This window comes from Oncorhynchus mykiss, chromosome 28 (genome assembly GCF_057628025.1).
Source record: "Oncorhynchus mykiss isolate SJ-2025 chromosome 28, ASM5762802v1, whole genome shotgun sequence".
Lineage (NCBI taxonomy): Eukaryota > Metazoa > Chordata > Actinopteri > Salmoniformes > Salmonidae > Oncorhynchus > Oncorhynchus mykiss.
The window spans coordinates 27306874-27329415 of NC_143049.1; the positions used below are offsets into that span (position 1 = coordinate 27306874).

At 43.8% G+C, this 22542-nt stretch overlaps 1 protein-coding gene across 2 annotated transcripts in view; it reads right to left on the bottom strand.

The window, feature by feature from the left end:
- The window catches only part of LOC110508194 (glypican-5), a 246172-nt gene that overhangs the window by 140219 nt on the left and 83411 nt on the right, over nt 1-22542 (bottom strand). Inside the window, exons 4-6 of one of the 2 annotated variants that reach the window (XM_036966674.2) lie at nt 14064-14233; nt 9933-9992; nt 5632-5754 (exon numbers count right to left, since the gene is read on the bottom strand). In XM_036966674.2, coding sequence (XP_036822569.1) covers nt 5632-5754; nt 9933-9992; nt 14064-14233 — 353 coding nt within the window. The remainder of the gene's footprint in view (nt 1-5631; nt 5755-9932; nt 9993-14063; nt 14234-22542) is intronic. The other variant, XM_036966675.2, reaches the window with a different exon arrangement.

Genomic DNA, 22542 nt, shown 5'->3' on the forward strand with positions numbered 1-22542 from the left:
AGCAGACTCTCTTATCCAGAGTGACTGACAGTGCATTCATCTTAAGGTAGTGAGGTAACACAACCACACATGGGGAGAGGGAGGGAGAGAGGGTGGTAAAAGCAGGGGGATGAGAAAGGAGGTGAGAGGTGGAGGAAAAAGGGATGAAGGGGGAGGAGAGACTTCACTATGAGGCAGCTCCAAAAATCACACACTGCAGACAGCCAGACTGTGTCTCTGTGTGGATAGACAGACATGGCAGCTGGTCTCAGAACAGGTTTCTGGTGAGTGCTGGTATGTAGAAAACTCCACTGCCACGATGCAAGCATCAGCCACTCACACTCTGGCGAGGTCCCCCCTGATATATCTCACTGTCAATCCCGAGTCGTCAAAACAACCTCCAGTCTACAGTATACATTGTAATCTAATTATAAACAATAAAAAATAATAATATAAAATAGTAGTAAATAATAATACAAAATTAAATACAAAAATATAGTAGAAATGTAATAAATATAAAAAGCTAAACATGGAGAATGAAACTATAACTAACTGAATAACTGTCATTGTCACCATTACATCAGTACTACAACTACTATCATCATTGCTACTACTACTACCACCACCATCATCATCATCATTACACTGCTCTCATTACCATCACCCTACTACCCATAACACTACTATTTGGAATGATAAACAACAATAATAATAACAATAATGGTAATAACAATAACACTAAAATAAGTTCGTTACTATTTACTATGCAGATGTTATTATCCCAATACAAATACATATTTGGCTGCAAGAGGAGCCATTGCTCCTTCGCCCATGAGTATTTTTTGTTTTTCCTCTGGGTTTAATTCATTAAAATGTGGAATAAATGTAGTCATTTCTGTGAATAATGAATCTCTTGGTGAGGAATATTTCTCACAGTAAAGGAGAAAGTGCATCTCTGTCTCTACCTCCCCTGTCATGCAGTGACCACATACACGCTCCTCTTTGGGTACCCATGTCTTTTTATGTCTGCTGGTTTCTATTGCCAATCGGTGGTCACTCAGCCTGTACTTGGTAAGGATCTGTCTCTGCTTAGTATCTCTGACAGAGTAGAGATAACCAGCCAATTCATATTCTTTGTTTAGGGTCAGATAGCAATTTAGTCGGCTTTGGGATTTTGTTTTTGTTTTTTCCAATGTTGTAAATAAGTCCTTTGATTGGTTCATGATTTTGTTTATTGGAACTCTTTCTTTCGAAGCAGTGCTGGTGTCAGAGAAAGAGAGAGAGAGAGAGGGGGAGAGAGAGAAAGAGGGAGAAAGAGAGAGAGAGAGAGGGGAGAGAGAGAGAGATTGAGAGAGAGAGAGAGAGAGAGAGAAAGAGGGAGAGAGAGAGAGAGAGAGAGAAAGAGAGAGAGAGAGAGAGAGAGAGAGAAAGAGGGAGAGAGAGATAGGGAGATCGAGAGCGAGGGAGAAAGAGAGAGCAAGAGAGAGAGAGAAAGAGGGAGAGAGAGAGAGAGAGAGCAAGAGAGTGAGAGAGAAAGAGGGAGAGAGAGAAAGAGAGAGAGTGAGAGAAAGAGAGAGAGAGAAAGAGGGAGCAAGAGAGTGATAGAGTGAATTAGACGAATAGGGGTTAGGCCTTTGCCCAGTACAGAGTGCAGCCCTCCCCTTCTTGCCTCTCCCCACAATGGATTCCAGATGTCAGAACGATAAACAAACGGATTGTCATATGAGGCACTCAGGAGCACTACAGACCTATATTGTTCTCATCCATAGAGGAATGCATGGCTCAAGAATCAGCTCTGAGATATCACACCTCTCACCTCGAGCTGTCCATACTGTTTCCGACATACACAAACACACACCACCCATGCAGGTACAAACACATGCACACACACACACACACATGCCAGACATGCATGTAGTGCAGAAACAATTTAGTGTAGGTGTACAAATCTCCAATATCTTCCCATAACAAGCTATCCAATCAACACTTTGACCGCTTGGCTACTTGGCTTCTTGGCTACTTGGCTACTTGGCTGCTTGGCTACTTGGCTTCTTGGCTACTTGGCTTCTTGGCTACTTGGCCTCTTGGCTACTTGGCTTCTTGGCTGCTTGGCTATCGCCAATACCTTTCATGTGCTTTGAAGTGTTCGTGCTGTGTGTGTGTGTTTGTGTGCACACACACGTGTGTTTAAAGTAGTATTGTGTATTTCTGCGTGTGTGTGTATGTGCAGGTGTGTTTAGATACTGTGGTCCAGCTGTTTCGTAACATATGGAGAAATTAGAGTGACATGAGACAGTGTGTGTTATTATCCAGCTGCTTTCTGGGAAGCGCGGTCCAGCATACCCACAGAGTCTGTTTTCCTCTCCTTTTCACTGTAACACCACATACCAAGAATTATACTAATGGGACACCGTAACATTCCTACATGTAACACCCCCCCCCCCCCCCCCCCCCCCTCTTCTCTTTTCTCAACTCTTCTCCCCTCCTCTATTTCTCTCCTCTCCTCTACCATCGTCTCTCATCCTATCTTCTCCTCTACTCATCCCTCCTCTCCTCTCCTCTCCTCCCCTCCCTCCCTCCCTCCCTCCTCTCCTGTCCTCTCCTCTCCTCATTCCCAGGCAGAGTGGGTGCAGGTTAACAGGTTAACAGGTTTACAGTGACTACAGGGCCTCAGGGCTCCAGTCTTTCCCATACAACCTCATAGGAGGGTCTTTGTTTCTACCCTCCAGGCTTTGGGGGTCCCCACGGCTGTGCTGTGCCCCACTCCTCTCTCCCCACAATGGGCCTTTATCCTGCCAAGGCCCCCCTGCCCACACCTACCTCCATACAGCGACCCCAACCAGGACCACAGGAGCGAGAGGGGGGCACAGTGCCACCTGGGGCAACCCCCTCTCTCTCTCTCTCTCTCTCTCTCACACACACACAAACACACACACGCACGTAAGTAACAATATGAGAGGTTCCTGACTGTGCAGTGGTTGGATAACAGTGCACTCTTCATTTCACAATATATATAGTGGCTCACTGAACCAACGGATAAGTCTGTAATCTCACAAAGACTCTCTTTCTGTTTCTCTTTCTCTCACACACACACACAGACACACACACACACACACACACACACACACACACACACACACACACACACACACACACACAGGCAGAACGCATTGGAGTACAATTCTATTGCTTTGACGCAATGACGCACGATTCAGCCCATACTCTACACAGACTGGTATGGCATAACCAATCAGTGCTGTAGTAGGCCTATATAAGATAAGCTTGTTTTGAGATCAAAGTGAGAGCTGCATGTAGCCACTTGTGCACATTTGTTCATATTATTTACTAGTTGGTGAGTGATTACCCCAGTTATAGATAATTTGTAGTCAGCAGTGGGGGAGTGGTTGCTTCTTACAAGAGCACAATACATGTACACTTCTAGACATCTTTGAAAAGCGAGTCGGTTATACAGTTTTTTTGTATTGTATTTTAAAACAGGTTGAAGAAGCTACATCACCAATAGGCAGAGGGTAGCATCATTAGTCTCATTCTCTGTAATAATGGTATGGGAATAATAATGCATTTTATTTTGTAAAGTGGTTTCTTGCATCAATCAACACAACAACATGTTCAGTCACCTCCATGTCTGAAGGAGTGGATAAAGCGGCTAATGTCAAGCCCTGCATGTTTTTTTCCAAAAGTCTCATGGAATGTAGGCCTACATTGAACACCACACATTGGCTGCTACTGTAGACTGAATGATAGAACACCTATTTCCATGTTAACATTTTATGAGATACATTTTCTCTAATGTGTTTGATGGTAGGACACTCTGGTAGCCATACATTATGATCAAATAGCCACGGTAGCCTACTTTACCACTGTCTGAAACTGTAACTTAAAGTGGGTACAGCCTCAGTGTTCACAGTAAACACACGCTTGAAGTTGCACATCATTTTCACAATGTTAACCTTTGCGTTCAGCAGACCTGAAATTTGCTCAGTACCGGAAAGAAATGAGGTCACTGGTCATAGGCGTCTTGTCATGTGTCTGACATGTACAGTATATTACAAGCCAGAAGAGAGCATTCTAGAAGCGCTTATGAAGCCCTTCCAGAGAGGGAATAAGTTACAGATCAGAATTACTCTGTGACCTGCCTAAACTCTGTGCTTCCTGAACACACACACAGACCCACACATGCGCACACACACACAAACGCACACAAACACACACACACATTATAACTAGGTGATGAGTGGATCCCACACAGCCACATACAGAGAGGAGGATCCAGAGCCACACCCCAAATCAGCACCATAAAAAAACAAGCCAGTGCTATCCTTCATCCAACGGGGAACGAAGGTTCTTATGACTTCCGCATTGCCTCGCTTATTAACAACAACTTCATAAAACCACACACAGGCTTATTACACCAACACACACACTCTCTCTCTCACACACACACTCACCCACTCTCTCTCACACACACACTCACACACACATAAACACACAAACTCACACGATCTCACACACACACTCACTCACTCTCTCTCTCACACACACACACTCACTCTCTCACACACACTCACACACACAAACTCACACACACATAAACACACAAACTCACACACACAAACTCTCTCTCACACACACACACACACACACACACACACACACACACACACACACACACACACACACACACACACACACATACTCACTCTCTTCTAGTAGACCTAGTAGATAAGTAGGACAGAGAATATCAGCTTCTAAAGCCATGGAGTAGAAACCCAGCAAAACTGTAAGTGGTCTTCCCTTTTTCACTTCCTCTCTCTCTACCTCATCCCCTCATCCCTTCCACTCCCTTCTCTATATCATGACTTCCACCGAAGTCGCTTCCTCTCCTTGTTCGGGCGGCGTTCGGCAGTCGGCGTCACCGGTCTTCTAGCCATCGTCAATACATTTTTCATTTTCCATTTGTTTTGTCTTGTTTTCCTACACACCTGGTTTTCATTTCCCTCATTAATTGTTGTGTATTTAACCCTCTGTTCCCCCCCATGTCTTTGTGTGGAATTGTTTGTTGTAAGTGCTTGTGCACATGTTTACTGGTGTGCTTTGGGTTTTGTACCTGTGTTGGTTATTTGTAATTAAACTGCTCCGGCTATTACCTAGTTCTGCTCTCCTGCGTCTGACTTCCCTGCCACCAGTTACGCACCCCTTCCACTCTCCCTCATCCCCTCATCCCTTCCACTCCCTTCTCTCCCTCATCCCCTCATCCCTTCCACTCCCTTCACTCCCTCATCCCCCCATCCCTTCCACTCCCTTCTCTCCCTCATCCCCTCATCCCTTCCACTCCCTTCTCTCCCTCATCCCCTCATCCCTTCCACTCCCTTCTCCCCTCATCCCGTCCACTCCCTTCACTCCCTCATCCCCCCATCCCTTCCACTCCCTACTCTCCCTCATCCACCCATCCCTTCTCTCCTTCATTCCCCAACGCTTCCCCTCCCTCAACCTGGTCTTACCCCTCCACCACGTTGACTCCAGCAGGTGCGGAGAGTCCTCCACCACCATCTCTTCCTCACACAGCATCATACCCTCCCTCTATGTTTCACCTCATCCCCCCATCCCTCTCTCCTTCTTCTCCAGTCTTACCTCTCCACCACGTCGTCTCCGCTCCAGCAGGTGAAGTCCTCCACCACCGTCTCTCCTTCACACAGCATCTCCGGCAGCACCGCGAAGAACAACTTGTAGCGCTGGACGTAGCTCAGAAACTCCCTGGGATGGAGAGATGGAAAGAGAGGATGGAGAGAACAGGGAGGACGGAGGGTGACAGAATGGAGAGAGATGGAGACAAAGACAGGAGAGAGGAGGGAAAGAGGGGTGAGAGGTAGGCCCCAGACAGATAAACTGTATGTTAAAAGAAACATAATATGATATTCAACACACCATAGTGTAACAGCTAAGGCTAACCTACAACTACACTGCCAACAGTACATCTGTCAGCTGGAGATGGTATAAGAACAGTGAAACACTTTGACTGTGTTCTAAATATAGAAACTAAACAGATCAAATGGTATGTAGTCATGCTACTCATTCACTAATAAAATGACAGGTGTATAACCCACAGGGAACGATATGAATTATATCCAGGCAGACACACATGTAAACACATCACTGATAACAATAAAGATGCTGTAGTGTTTAGTGACATCCTGGTCAAACATTAGGATCATTCTGATCTGGCACATGTTCTGCCACCCAACTCCAATAACAGGGGTCATGTGAGGTCATATGTTGAGATAGGACCCCATCAGTCTTGGCTGTCATGATGACATTATCAGAGCCCCCCGTTAGGGGTGGGCCGCGGGTGGGCAAATTATGAGGGACTTACGAAGGTTTAAATCATATGATTAATCACATGACACTCGCCAGACTGACAGACACACACACACACAAACACAGAAACACACACACATTTGTTGCGAGATATCATAGCCTGATCCAATTCTGATGATAACATTAGCTGTCATAGAGTGAGAAAGAAAGAGAGAGAGAGTGAAAGAGAAAGAGAGAGAGAGGGAGAGAGAGACCGACAGAGCGTTAGAGAAAGAGTTAGAAAAAGAGAGATAGAAAAACAGAGATAGATAGAAAACATAGAGATAGATAGAAAACATAGAGACAGTGTCTCCTGACCCCTCCTGTCTCAGCCTCCAGTATTTATGCTGCAGTAGTTTATGTGTCGGGGGGCTAGGGTCAGTTTGTTATATCTGGAGTACTTCTCCTGTCCTATTCGGTGTCCTGTGTGAATTTAAGTATGCTCTCTCTAATTCTCTCTTTCTCTCTTTCTTTCTCTCTCTCGGAGGACCTGAGCCCTAGGACCATGCCTCAGGACTACCTGGCATGATGACTCCTTGCTGTCCCCAGTCCACCTGGCCGTGCTGCTGCTCCAGTTTCAACTGTTCTGCCTGTGATTATTATTATTTGACCATACTGGTCATTTATGAACATCTTGGCCATGTTCTGTTATAATCTCCACCCGGCACAGCCAGAAGAGGACGGGCCACCCCTCATAGCCTGGTTCCTCTCTAGGTTTCTTCCTAGGTTTTGGCCTTTCTAGGGAGTTTTTTCTAGCCACCATGCTTCTACACCTGCATTGCTTGCTGTTTGGGGTTTTAGGCTGGGTTTCTGTACAGCACTTTGAGATATCAGCTGATGTATGAAGGGCTATATAAATACATTTGATTTGATTTGATTTGATAGAACATAGAGATAGAGAAAGAAACAGAGAGATCGAGTTAGAAAACAGAGACAGAGATAGAAAACATAGAGACAGAGATAGAAACATAGATAGAGATAGAAATAGAAACAGCGATAGAGTTAGAAAACAGAGACAGAGATAGAAAACATAGAGACAGAGATAGAAACAGAGATAGAGATAGAAATAGAAACAGAGATAGAGTTAGAAACAGAGAGAAAGAGATAGAAAGCGATATAGAGTTAGAAACCAGAGAGTTAGAATTAGAAACAGAGAGAGATAGAACACATAGAGATAGAGATAGACAGAGATAGAAACAGAGAGGTAGAAAACATAGAGATAGAGTTTAAAAAACAGAGCTAAACACAGAGAGAAAGAGATAGAAACAGAGATATAGAGATAGAAAACAGAGAGTTAGAGACAGAAACAGAGATAGAAAACATAGAGATAGAGTTAGAAAACAGAGATATAGACACAGAGAGATAGAGATAGAAACAGAGATATAGAGATAGAAAACAGAGAGTTAGAAAACAGAGAGTTAGAAAACAGAGAGATAGAGACAGAAAACAGAGAGATAGAGACAGAAAACATAGAGATAAAGATAGATGTGATTGTTTATTTCACTTTATATATTCATTTTATATATTATCTACCTCACTTGCTTTGGCAATGTTAACACACGTTTCCCATGCCAATAAAGCCCTTGAATTGAATTGAATTGACAGAACCAGAGAGATAGAGTTAGAAAACAGAGTTAGAAAACAGAGAGATAGAAACAGAGATAGAGTTAGAAAACAGAGAGTTAGAAAACAGAGAGATAGAAACAGAGATAGAGTTAGAAGACAGAGAGTTAGAAAACAGAGAGATAGAGATATAAACAGAGTTAGAAAACAGAGAGTTAGAAAACGAGAGATAGAAACAGAGATAGAGTTAGAAAACAGAGAGTTAGAAAACAGAGAGAGAGATAGAAACAGAGAGATAGAGATAGAAACAGAGAGTTAGAAAACAGAGAGTTAGAAAACAGAGAGATAGAAACAGATAGAGTTAGAAAACAGAGAGATAGAGATAGAAACAGAGAGTGAGAAAACAGAGTTAGAAAACAGAGAGATAGAAACAGAGATAGAGTTAGAAAACAGAGAGATAGAGACAGAAAACAGAGAGATAGAGACAGAAAACAGAGAGATAAAGATAGATTTTATTGTTTATTTCACTTTATATATTCCATTTATATATTATCTACCTCACTTGCTTTGGCAATGTTAACACATGTTTCCCATGCCAATAAAGCCCTTGAATTGAATTGAATTGATAGAACCAGAGAGATAAAGTTAGAAAACAGAGAGTTAGAAAAGAGAGATAGAAACAGAGAGATAGAAACAGAGAGATAGAAACAGAGATAGAGTTAGAAAACAGAGAGTTAGAAAACAGAGAGATAGAGATAGAAACAGAGAGATAGTGATAGAAACAGAGAGATGGAGATAGAAACAGAGTTAGAAAACAGATAGTTAGAAAACAGAGACAGAGAGTTAGAAAACAGAGAGATCGAGATAGAAACAGAGAGATAGAGATAGAAACAAAGATATAGAGTTAGAAAACAGAGTGATAGAGAGACTCAGAGAATTAGAAAACAGATAGTTAGAAAACAGAGACAGAGAGTTAGAAACAGAGAGTTAGAGTTAGAAAACAGAGAGTTAGAAACAGAGAGATATGGATAGAAACAGAAAACAGAGAGATAGAAACAGAGAGATAGAGTTAGAAAACAGAGCAATAGAGATAGAAACAGAGCGATATAGATAGAAACAGAGAGAGTAAAAAAAAACAGAGATAGAAACAGAGCGATAGAATTAGAAACAGAGGTAGAGTTAGAAAACAGAGAGATAGAGTTAGAAACAGAGAGATACAAACAGAGAAATAGAGTTAGACACAGAGAGGTAGAAACAGAGAGATTGTCACGCCCTGACCGTAGAGATCTTTTTATTCTCTATGTTTGGTTGGTCAGGGTGTGACTCGGGTGGGAAACTCTATGTTCTTTATTTCTATGTTTTGGCCAGGTATGGTTCTCAATCAGGGACAGCTGTCTATCGTTGTCTCTGATTGGGAATCATACTTAGGTAGCCTGTTTTGCCACCTTAGTTTTGTGGGATGTTGTTTTTGTACAGCTCTGTGTAGCCTACCGAACGATACGTTCCTTTTCCTTTTGTTGTTTTTAGGTGTTCATTTTTAATAAAGACAAAATGTACGACTACCACGCTGCACCTTGGTCCGATCATTTCCACGAGCGTAACAGAGATAGAGTTAGACACAGAGAGACAGAGACTTAGAGTTAGAAACAGAGAGATAGAATTAGAAAACAGAGATTGGGTTAGAAAACAGAGAGATAGAAACAGAGAGATAGAGGTAGAAAATAGAGACAGAGTGAAAACAGACACAGAGATAGAGTTAGTAACAGAGAGATAGATTTAGACAGAGATAGAAACAGAGAGATAGAAACAGAGATATAGATTTAGAAAACAGAGAGATAGAGTTAGAAACAGAGGCAGACACACAGATACAAACAGAGTTCAGAGTACGACAGACGGACATAGATAGATAGATGGATAGATAGATAGATAGATAGATCGACAGACATGGCAATATGTGAGACTGAGAAGACAGAGACAGGTACTTGTCATTCTGCTGGTGGGTCTGTCATGCTTACCTAGAGATCTTTTTCAGACTTCTAGGTTTATCATTCCTGGAGTGTTTCAGGGTGAATGAACTGAGGATGGAAGAATGACGCAAGCAGGAGGGATGCAGGGAGAGAAAACAAGGGGAGGAACAAAAGGAGGACAAAACAAAACAAGGAGGGAAGGGAGGGAGAGGAAGAAATACTCGTGTTGAGCAATTAGTGCTTCGGTTTTGGTCCGATCATTTTTTTAAACATGAAATGCGTTGTGTGGGTTGACTGCTGTAACAACACAGAATAAAACCATTTCTAAAAGTCCCATGATGTTAGTGACTGTCCATTACTGCTTATACCTTATTAACCATCACTTATTCACATGACTTTACTTAGACCGCTGCTCCCGAGTGGCGCAGCAGTCTAAGGTACTGCATCTCAGTGCTAGAGGCGTCACTACAGACCCTGGTTTGATTCCAGGCTGTATCACAACCGGCCGTGATTCGGAGTCCCATAAGCCAGTGCACAATTGGCCCAGCCTCGTCCGGGTTTGGCCGGGGTAGGCCGTCATTGTAAATAAGATAATAATTGTAAATAAGATAATAATTTGTTCTTAACTGACTTGCCTAGTTAATTAAAACAAAAATATATATATTTCAGTTGTTGTGTATATTACATTTGTTTATTTGATGACTTTATTATTTCATTCCAAGTCATCATCTCATCTCTACAGAGCTGCTACCTATACTGTCTGATAAAGTCACTATTTTACTAGTTCTTCAAAGTAAATAAGACATACTTTTATGACTGCTGAATGCCAATTATCAATCGTCATGTATTTTCAGGTAGAGATACTTCATGAAGCAACTGCTCTATCCCTCTCAATAGCACATTCTTCTGTCACTTCTCTCCCTCCATGTCTGCCCCACACTAATCTAACATAGCAGGCATTAAAAAACAGACCAGACAAGTAGGATTATGGTCATTGTAGTTAATTACCACGTTTTCTGCCCTGTTGGAAACTACAACTACCTACTACATCGCACGGTTCGGGATTCATCTGATTTATCTCTAGAGAAACTGTGCAACGTGCGCATTGATCTCACAGAAGAAGAAAAAAACTAAAAAATAGAATTCACATAATTGAACTGACATCAGTCAATTAGGTGTATAAAACCCCCCAAAATCACATACATTTCAGTTAATCGTTCAGCACTAAGAAATAGTCAGTTGATGGGTCAAGGGTCAGTCATGCATATTCATAGGTCAGAGTGAGCCCCCCCACACACACCTGTCCCACACCCCACACACACCCCAAGGTGGGACACACAGCAGTTTGTCATCAACACAATCAACCCATGACACAGTGTTAAAACAATTGAAGTCATACAAGTGAGAAATGCACATCTGAGAAAACAATACAATTGTATATGGATATCACTCCTTTCTCATGTGTTTTTCTGTCTGGGAACAATAAAAAAACATTTAATTGAATTCCCATCAGAAGTAACTATCCTATTGGATAAACACATGTATTAAATTTGACTGGAAAAACAAAATGAATTATGCAAATGTCATTTCCCCTTGTTATTCTACTCTATCATATTCAGTGTCTACTGGCCTTGTGCCTCTGCCCCAGTGTAAACTGCCATGTACAGTGCCTTGCGAAAGTATTCGGCCCCCTTGAACTTTGCGACCTTTTGCCACATTTCAGGCTTCAAACATAAAGATATAAAACTGTATTTTTTTGTGAAGAATCAACAACAAGTGGGACACAATCATGAAGTGGAACGACATTTATTGGATATTTCAAACTTTCTTAACAAATCAAAAACTGAAAAATTGGGCGTGCAAAATTATTCAGCCCCTTTACTTTCAGTGCAGCAAACTCTCTCCAGAAGTTCAGTGAGGATCTCTGAATGATCCAATGTTGACCTAAATGACTAATGATGATAAATACAATCCACCTGTATGTAATCAAGTCTCCGTATAAATGCACCTGCACTGTGATAGTCTCAGAGGTCCGTTAAAAGCGCAGAGAGCATCATGAAGAACAAGGAACACACCAGGCAGGTCCGAGATACTGTTGTGAAGAAGTTTAAAGCCGGATTTGGATACAAAAAGATTTCCCAAGCTTCAAACATCCCAAGGAGCACTGTGCAAGCGATAATATTGAAATGGAAGGAGTATCAGACCACTGCAAATCTACCAAGACCTGGCCGTCCCTCTAAACTTTCAGCTCATACAAGGAGAAGACTGATCAGAGATGCAGCCAAGAGGCCCATGATCACTCTGGATGAACTGCAGAGATCTACAGCTGAGGTGGGAGACTCTGTCCATAGGACAACAATCAGTCGTATATTGCACAAATCTGGCCTTTATGGAAGAGTGGCAAGAAGAAAGCCATTTCTTAAAGATATCCATAAAAAGTGTTGTTTAAAGTTTGCCACAAGCCACCTGGGAGACACACCAAACATGTGGAAGAAGGTGCTCTGGTCAGATGAAACCAAAATTGAACTTTTTGGCAACAATGCAAAACGTTATGTTTGGCGTAAAAGCAACACAGCTGAACACACCATCCTCACTGTCAAACATGGTGGTGGCAGCATCATGGTTTGGGCCTGCTTTTCTTCAGCAGGGACAGGGAAGATGGTTAAAATTGATGGGAAGATGGATGGAGCCAAATACAGGACCATTCTGGAAGAAAACCTGATGGAGTCTGCAAAAGACCTGAGACTGGGACGGAGATTTGTCTTCCAACACGACAATGATCCAAAACATAAAGTAAAATCTACAATGGAATGGTTCAAAAATAAACATATCCAGGTGTTAGAATGGCCAAGTCAAAGTCCAGACCTGAATCCAATCGAGAATCTGTGGAAAGAACTGAAAACTGCTGTTCACAAATGCTCTCCATCCAACCTCACTGAGCTCGAGTTGTTTTGCAAGGAGGAATGGGAAAAAATGTCAGTCTCTCGATGTGCAAAACTGATAGAGACATACCCCAAGCGACTTACAGCTGTAATCGCAGCAAAAGGTGGCACTACAAAGTATTAACTTAAGGGGGCTGAATAATTTTGCACGCCCAATTTTTCAGTTTTTGATTTGTTAAAAAAGTTTGAGATATCCAATAAATGTCGTTCCACTTCATGATTGTGTCCCACTTGTTGTTGATTCTTCACAAAAAAATACAGTTTTATATCTTTATGTTTGAAGCCTGAAATGTGGCAAAAGGTCGCAAAGTTCAAGGGGGCCGAATACTTTCGCAAGGCACTGTATGTGATGTGGCTGCTGCACACTGGACTTTGGGTAGGTGATTCATGGATCTGGGTCTATGGTCCAAGGTCGGAGGGGCAGACACGGGTGTATGTATTCGACTTGGTGTACATGTTTGCATGCCTAATATGTGACTGTGTGACTCTGTGTGCCTATGTGATGATAGAACTGAAGTGGGCAGCTGATCTGAGCTGGGGCTATGATAGTCTGGGTAAACAGGAAGCGGTCCGTCCGTATTAATCTCCCCCCCATTCCTGTGGGCATTGCCCTGCCAGCTCCTGTGGGCAGTGGGCACAGGGTGCCTCAGAGGACGAGGTGGAGGGGGAATCGGACACGGCCAAACACAACATCCCATCTAGGCTGTGTGAGAGGAGTGTGTGACACACTGTATGTCTATGTGTGTGTGTGGGTTTTACTTCCCAAAAAGTCTGCTGGAAATTCACAAAAACAAAGCTCTGTGTGTGTGTGTGTGTGTGTGTGTGTGTGTGTGCGCGTGTGTGAGACAGGAACACTAACACTGTACTATGTACAATATTGGGGAATAGGGTGTCCTTTGACCAATGATTATCCCTGTCACATAATATACGTTCATTTACGTTTATTTGTGATGGTCATGTGATGGTCAGCTGTCACCAGGCCTGGATCAAATACGTATCTATTTCCTTTCAAATACATTAGATGTGCTTGATTGAGCGTGTACAGCAGAATGGATCAAATACAATAGTCTCAAAAGTGCAAGCTCCGCCAACACCCAAGGCTCACCGAAGCTAAGGCTAATGTAAGGCTAAGGATAATGTAAGGCTAACGTACGATAAATGAAGCAGAAAAATTTGACATCTGACTTCTGATTTCACGTTTCTGCTTATCTAAAAAGATTGTTTGTCCCAACCTTACCTCCTCAGGTGGGCAAGGTTTCCCATCAGCTGTTCCTGTGGGGGAATGGAGGGGATGATAGAGGGAGGGGCAGTTGATGATGTCACCGTGGGGGTCATGAACTCTGGGGTAGGGTCAGGGTGGACACTGGTGGTGGGCTCCTCACCAGACAGACCACACACTTTATCTACCTGCAGTGAGAGAGAAACACACAGGATGATGACACATGGCATGATGTCTACAACACACAGGATAATGACACATGGCATGATGTCTACAACACACAGGATAATGACACATGGCCTGATGTCTACAACACACAGGATAATGACACATGGTATGATGTCTACAACACACAGGATAATGACACATGGTATTATGTCTACAACACACAGGATAATGACACATGCTATTATGTCTACAACACACAGGATAATGACACATAGCATGATGTCTACAACACACAGGATAATGACACATGGCATGATGTCTACAACACACAGGATAATGACACATGGCATGCTGTCTACAACACACAGGATGACAGACTAAGAAGGTGGCAGGGTAGCCTAGTGGTTAGAGAGTTGGACTAGTAACCGGAAGGTTGCAAGTTCAAACCCCCGAGCTGACAATAATTTATTTTTAACTGACTTGCCTAGTTAAATAAAGGTCAAATAAGAACAGACTTAGAAGATGGAGAAAGAGAGATGGGGACACATGGAGAGAATGGGAAATGGATATTGGATGGACAGTATAAGGACGGGATGAGAGAGCTATTGCCAAGACTGATGCGTGCATGTGTCGTCTTTTGAGTGTCATGTGATTAATGACATTAAAGCCCTGGTATCCCCTATGAGGAAACAGACAGGTCAGGCAACCCATCCCAATGCTGTCTCATTGGCTGAAAAGCCTGGTGTTATTAAGTGCTCCTCTTTTGGATAGTCCAGCGGTGAGCTGAAAGAAGCTTAATAATCACTGTCTGGCTGTGTAGTGTCTTCGTCCGAAAGGCTCATTCAATCATTGTCATGACAGCCCAATGTCATTATTTAGACCTGAACTGAATGTGCTCACTGCTGCCTCTCATACGGTAAGCTCCAATATGAGTTAGATCTCATACTTCAACAGCATTATGACAAAGCCTGACCCCTGACCCCTGCTTGCTTATGTGAATACCTTGCCTCTTTGACACATAAAAAGACATTTGCTCTTTGAGCATAATATGTTTAATGAAGTCTCGAGTTTACTTTGACATTTCTTTTGAAGTAGGCATTAGATGTGGGAACATCAAAGACAGCACTGCAGTATTTAAGCATAGCTTCACTCCCACAGAAGGGGACCTGTTTAGGTGAGCTAGTGAACACACACACACACACACACACACCTACCTCCCAAATACTGTGCGCCTAGGGGCACACTAAACAATGGAATACACAAAACATAAACATGGACTTTTTTCCATACCAAACAGAAAGGGGAAAGGAGGATATATTCAGGGGTTGAGAAAGGGTGATGGAGGGGTGAGTAACCCCCAGAGCAGTAGAAAAATGCGTGACAATTACAAAACCGCAGGTCGTCATGTGCCAATGGGGCGGCCTATAAATATGGTAAGCCTCTGGGGCTAGAAGGATGTGTGTGTGTGTGTGTGTGTGTGTGTGTGTGTATGTGTTAGGAGGATCAGTCATCACGTGCCCTATAAAGGCATTTTAAATGGAGGTTTCCTCATAACAGAAGGGCTATTCCCGACTCAGCACCCTGGGCCCTGCAACCTTCTACTAGAGACCTGCTGAATGAAACAGTCCATGTCCTGAAGGTGGAGTCACTGAGAGGCTGAGTTAGATATTCTACAGATGCTATAGTTGGTTAGCCTATAGGGAGAACCGTGCCTCTGTACTGCCACACTGCCTACCTCTCTGCAACTCTTCTCTCTCTTTGTCTGTCCCCTTTCTCTCTCTCCATCTCTGTTTCTCTGCATCTCTCTCTCTCTCTCAGCCTCCGTTTCTATACAGTAAATCACAAGTGAGTACACCGCTCACATTTTTGTAAATATTTGAGTATATCTTTTCATGTGACAACACTGAAGAAATGACACTTTGCTACAATGTAAAGTAGTGAGTGTACAGCTTGTATAACAGTTTCAATTTGCTGTCCCCTCAAAATAACTCAACACACAGCCATTAATGTCTAAACCGCTGGCAACAAAAGTGAGCACACCCCTAAGTGAAAATGTCCAAAATGGGCCCAAGGTGTCAATATTTTCCAGCACTGCCTTAAAACCTGTTGATCCTACTTGAGACGCAGACGTCTCAACTAGGCACCTGGAAATGCAAATGCGCTATGCTAAATGCTAAATGTACTCGTTAAAACTCAAACGTTCATTAAAACACACATGCAGGGTATTGAATTAAAGCTACACTCGTTGTGAATCTAGCCAACAAGTCAGATTTTTAAAATGCTTTTCGGCGAAAGCATGAGAAGCTATTATCTGATAGCATGCAACACCCCAATCACGTAATTTTTTAAAATTATATAAGTTGCCTATATTCTTTGACAAAACACTTCAACCTACTTTTGTAACCCAACTTTAGGTATTTGTAAACGTTAATAAGCGATCAAATTGATCACTGGGCGATCTGTATTCAATAGCAGCTACTCAAGAAAATAATGTCCCCTTTTCTCTCTTCCAAAATCGATTGCTGTAGGCTGGATGGAATGAAGGATCTATTTGTCATGACACAAAGGATTTTTGTCAATGAAAATTACGTTTTTGGCTACATCGTGTGGAAGCTGTAGGAATTGCAATCTCCGCCCTATTTAATTTGGTGCCCCTTAAACAATACATGCAAGTGGCGCATGGATATTTTTTTCAGTTTTCAGTGACCAGTTTTTCTTGCGCTTTTCGATGAAACACACGCTCTGTTATAGTCACAGCCGTGATTTAACCAGTTTTAGAAACTTCAGAGTGTTTTCTATCCACACATACTAATCATATGCATATACTATATTCCTGGCATGAGTAGCAGGACGCTGAAATGTTGCGCGATTTTTAACAGAATGTTCGAAAAAGGAGGGGGTAGACTTAACAGGCACCCTCTTGAGCATGGAGTTCACCAGAGCTTCACAGGTTGCCACTGGAGTCCTCTTCCACTCCTCCATTACAACATCACGGAGCTGGTGGATGTTAGAGACCTTGCACTCCTCCACCTTCCGTTTGAGGATGCCCCACAGATGCTCAATAGGGTTTAGGTCTGGAGACATGCTTGGCCAGTCCATCACCTTTACCCTCAGCTTCTTTAGCAAGGCAGTGGTCGTCTTGGAGGTGTGTTTGGGGTCGTTATCATGTTGGAATACTGCCCTGCGGTCCAGTCTCCGAAGGGAGGGGATCATGCTCTGTTTCAGTATGTCACAGTACATGTTGGCATTCATGGTTCCCTCAATGAACTGTAGCTCCCCAGTGCCGGCAGCACTCATGCAGCCCCAGACCATGACACTCCCACCACCATGCTAGACTGTAGGCAAGACACACTTGTCTTTGTACTCCTCACCTGGTTGCCGCCACACACGCTTGACACCATCTGAACCAAATAAGTTTATCTTGGTCTCATCAGACCACAGGACATGGTTCCAGTAATCCATGTCCTTAGTCTGCTTGTCTTCAGCAAACTGTTTGCGAGCTTTCTTGTGCATCATCTTTAGAAGAGGCTTCCTTCTGGGACGACAGCCATGCAGACCAATTTGATGCACTGTACGGCGTATGGTCTGAGCACTGACAAGCTGACCCCCCACCCCTTCAACCTCTGCAGCAATGCTGGCAGCACTCATACGTCTATTTCCCAAAGACAACCTCTGGATATGACGCTGAGCACATGCACTCAACTTCTTTGGTCGACCATGCGGAGGCCTGTTCTGAGTGGAACCTGTCCAGTTAAACCGCTGTATGGTCTTGGCCATTGTGCTGTAGCTCAGTTTCAGGGTCTTGGCAATCTTCTAATAGCCCAGGCCATCTTTATGTAGAGCAACAATTCTTTTTTTCAGATCCTCAGAGAGTTCTTTGCCATGAGGTGCCATGTTGAACTTCCAGTGACCAGTCAGTATGAGGGAGTGTGAGAGCGATGACACCAAATTTAACACACCTGCTCCCCATTCACACCTGAGACCTTGTAACACTAACAAGTCACATGACACTGGGGAGGGAAAATGGCTATTAGGGCCCAATTTGGACATTTTCACTTAGGGGTGTACTCTTGTTGCCAGCGGTTTAGACATGAATGGCTGTGTGTTGAGTTATTTTGAGGGGACAGCAAATTTAAACTGTTATACAAGCTGTATACTCACTACTTTACATTGTAGCAAAGTGTCATTTCTTCAGTGTTGTCACATGAAAAGATATACTCAAATATTTACAAAAATGTGAGGGGTGTACTCACTTCTGTGATATACTGTATTTCTCTCATCTCTTTTTCTCTCTCTCTCTCACACACACACACACACACACACACACACACACACACACACACACACACACACACACACACACACACACACACACACACACACACACACAGGAGCAGCTGTGGAGCAGGAGAGGGAGGCAGACTTGGGCCACTGGGGAGATGGTTGTGTTATTGTATTACCTTTAGACCAGTTTGGGTTGTATTACCTATAGACCAGTTTGGGTTGTATTGCCTATAGACCAGTTTGGGTTGTATTACCTATAGACCAGTTTGGGTTGTATTACCTATAGACCAGTTTAGGTTGTTTTACCTATAGACCAGTTTGGGTTGTTTTACCTATAGACCAGTTTGGGTTGTATTCAGACAACACAGGGCCCTGCTGGACCTTACCCAGACAACACACACTCCCGTTGGGCCTTACCCAGACAACACACACTCCCGTTGGGCCTTACCCAGACAACACACACTCTTGTTGGGCCTTACCCAGACAACACACACTCCCGTTGGGCCTTACCCAGACAACACACACTCCTGTTGGGCCTTACCCAGACAACACACACTCCTGTTGGGCCTTACCCAGACAACACACACTCTCGTTGGGCCTTACCCAGACAACACACACTCCTGGTGGGCCTTACCCAGACAACACACACTCCTGTTGGGCCTCACCCAGACAGTACAGGGACCTGTTGGACCTTACCCAGACAGTACAGGGACCGGTTGGACCTTACCCAGACAGTACAGGGCCCAGTTGGACCTTACCCAGACAACACTCCTGTTGGGCTGGATGTGGGGGCAGTGTGTGTGTAGGGTGGGCCTGCATGTAAGACTGGGAAGGTGTGTGGAGGGGTAGGGCAGCATTCTTAATAACCACAGCTATTACAGGACTGCATCTCCCCGACGGCCACACACACACACACACACACACACACACACACACACACACACGAACACAAACAATTGGATGTTTCAGACACACACATACGCACCCAAGCGCATCCACATGCACGCACACGTACAAACACACAATATTGAGCTAAATGGTCCAGTCCAACAGCAATAGGGGACAGTGGGGTAAGTTGAGACAAATAGCTAGGAATAAATTGTGCGTGTGTGTGTGTGTGTGTGTGTGTGTGTGTGTGTGTGCGTGTGCATCTGTGTTTGACCACCTGTTTGTTATATCTTTAAAATCTCAGCTACTCCATTTCAGACATTCCTCTAGTGATTGCCTGGAGAACGATGGTATAGGATGCCATGGTCTGATACACTTTGCTGTTCGGCAAATTGGGAAAACAAAGACAAACATTCTCTATACATTAGAGAAGGCCGATGAAATTGGATTTCTCCTGCCTGAGGCAAGAATATGTGTGTGTTATTCTAAATGATGTGTTTGCATATGCTTCTGTACGTGTGCGTTAGCATTTGTAAGCCTGCCTGCATGTGTGTATGCATCTTTGCTGCATGTGTGTGACTGTTTGCGTGAACGTATCTATGTCTCTAATCCCCTACACATGTGTCTATGTATCGTCCCCATCTCATATGTCTCTGTGTATATCCCTGGTCTACCCCAAGGCCAGAGAGTGGAGAGGAAAGGAGCAGAGGGCGAGGGAATGAGCCAGAGGGTGTCCAACCCACCCCAGCCCATCCAGGCTCTAGGGAAGTATTGTCTTACAGATAGCAGTGTTGGTCCCAGGCTGTCTTCTAGGGTTGTTTATCTAGGGATCAGCCAGGAAACACCAGGGGAACTTTCTCAGGCCCCCTGTCGCATTGCATTCTGGGTAGGGGTGGTAAGGTGGATGGGGGTTGTCCAGCATGTTTGGCCCCTTATTGTCCACTGATGGCTTCAATTCTGGACAGTCTTTAACTAACACCTTTTTCATAGCTCAGTCAGTAGAGCGGATGACTATAGGTGTAGTAACAGAGGTCTTTGGGTCACTGGTTCAACACCAGAAAAGTTTGTCCTCACGACAGGTATCACAGCCAGACATTTTGGTCAAGAGGAACATCTTTCAGCAGCACCTCTGAGCCTCAAAGAGGAGATATTTCTCTGCATCCAGAATCATGTGGATCATATGCAGCCCCCTCTCAACACTAATAGCACTTAGGTGGGGAGTGGGGGTTGTTCTCTGACCAGTTAGGCCCTCTGAATTCTGGACAAAGAAGCTACTCAGCTCACAAAGCGCTAAAATAGAGGACATGCAAACCTGATGACTCTAAGCACACAGTTACTACAAATAAATACATGTGTAGGACTGAAGGTGAAATAGCAGAGCTCCTTAGGTTGCTGGTTTGAATCTTACTCGGAGGAGCCAGTAATTTCGGAATTGGACACACAGGAACATAGGCCTTTTGTCAGTGGGATATGCTAAATTCCTGTATACTCTCTACTCCGTCCTCGCTCGGCTCCTTTTGAAAAAGGTCAAAGGTAATCGAGGAGAGGCGGCGAGGCGGCGAGGAGAGCGAACGTGGACAAAAATGCGCATTGTATGAAATGAGACTCCTTCTCCACTCATGTGTCATAAGACAAGTTATTTTGACAGGGTGGATCCTAAAAAAGGGTGATAAAAACCATTTAAGTTAGTTGTGCAAGACATTTTATAGATAAAAAGAGAATTAGCATATTGTTTATTTTTTACCTGTGCATGCTTTCCTCCTCTGACAAAACAAAAGTTGATTCAAAGGGGGTGTGGCAGACTTCAAAACTCTTCTGTGAAGGACTAGGCTACACACGACTGACTATCATTGATGAAAGGTGGATATTGAGAGGGGGAGGACACTCTTCTGTTCGCCCACTAACGAATTGACATCTCCTCGAGTCACGGAGGAGAGAGGGTGGAGGACGGAATTTCGCCCAAATGAGAAAAGGCCTGAGTCTGTCAGAACTACCTCTGAGCCTGAAGAGGACAAGGAGGATATATTTTCCTGGATCCAATGATTCGTTTTTTGGATAATGTGTAGTTTTGATTGGGCCTGAAAATACAAGACTTCTACCGACCATAGCCCACGAATGTTAAGTCCTGTTGGGGGGAGAAGACCCGTAGGGTACCGGACGAAAATCTAAACTACAGCCTCCTTTCAACCTAATCACACTACATTCAGGGAAGGGGTGATGTATGGGGGGGGGGGGGGGGGGGGGGGTTGACCCCTTATTGTCTCCTGACAATTGTTCCCAGTTCACACATATCATTGTTGACTATTGATTATTTCTGTTGACTGCCTCACAATCACCCCTTCGACAGCTCAGTTGATAGTGCAGATGTCTGTAGGTATAAAAGCAGAGGTTCTTAAGTTGCTGGTTCAAATCTAGCTCGAAGGAGACACCTTTTCCTGGATCCATTGTCTCATTTGTTGGAATTATATGTAAAGTTTTGAACGGGCCTGAAAATTCTAGCAAGACCAGACCAGAGCCCGACCATTAAAGGGGAAGTACAGTGTTTTACGACTTGATGTTAGATGGTTCCTCATCCTGAAAGAAGTCTATGGAACAGACTGTAACCCATGGTTCAGTTTTGGGAGGGACAGGGATGTTGTCTGGTCAGTTCGGCTCTGTTGTCCAGTACTGATTGTTTCACATTTCAGGTTTTACTTGTCACATGCACAAGTACAATGAAATGCTTAATCTGCAAGTCCTACCCAACAGTGCAGTATTCTAATTTCAGTATTATGACAATCATGGACGACAACGGAAAACCAGCCACATCGAGGACACCGACGTCTTGCTTCCGGGCAAGCTAAACATGTTCTTTGCCTGCTTTGAGGATAACACAGTGCTCGCCTTCTCCGTGGCCGACGTGAGTAAGACATTTAAACGAGTTAACCCTCGCAAGGCTGCTGGCCCAGACGGCCTCCCTAGCCGCGCCCTCAGAGCATGCGCAGACCAGCTGGCTGGTGTGTTTACGGACATATTCAATCTCTACCTATCCCAGTCTGCTGTGCCCACATGGTTCAAGATGGCCACCATTGTTCCTGTACCCAAGAATGCAAAGGTAACTGAACTAAATGACTATCACCCCGTAGCACTCACTTATGTCATCATGAAGTGCTTTGAA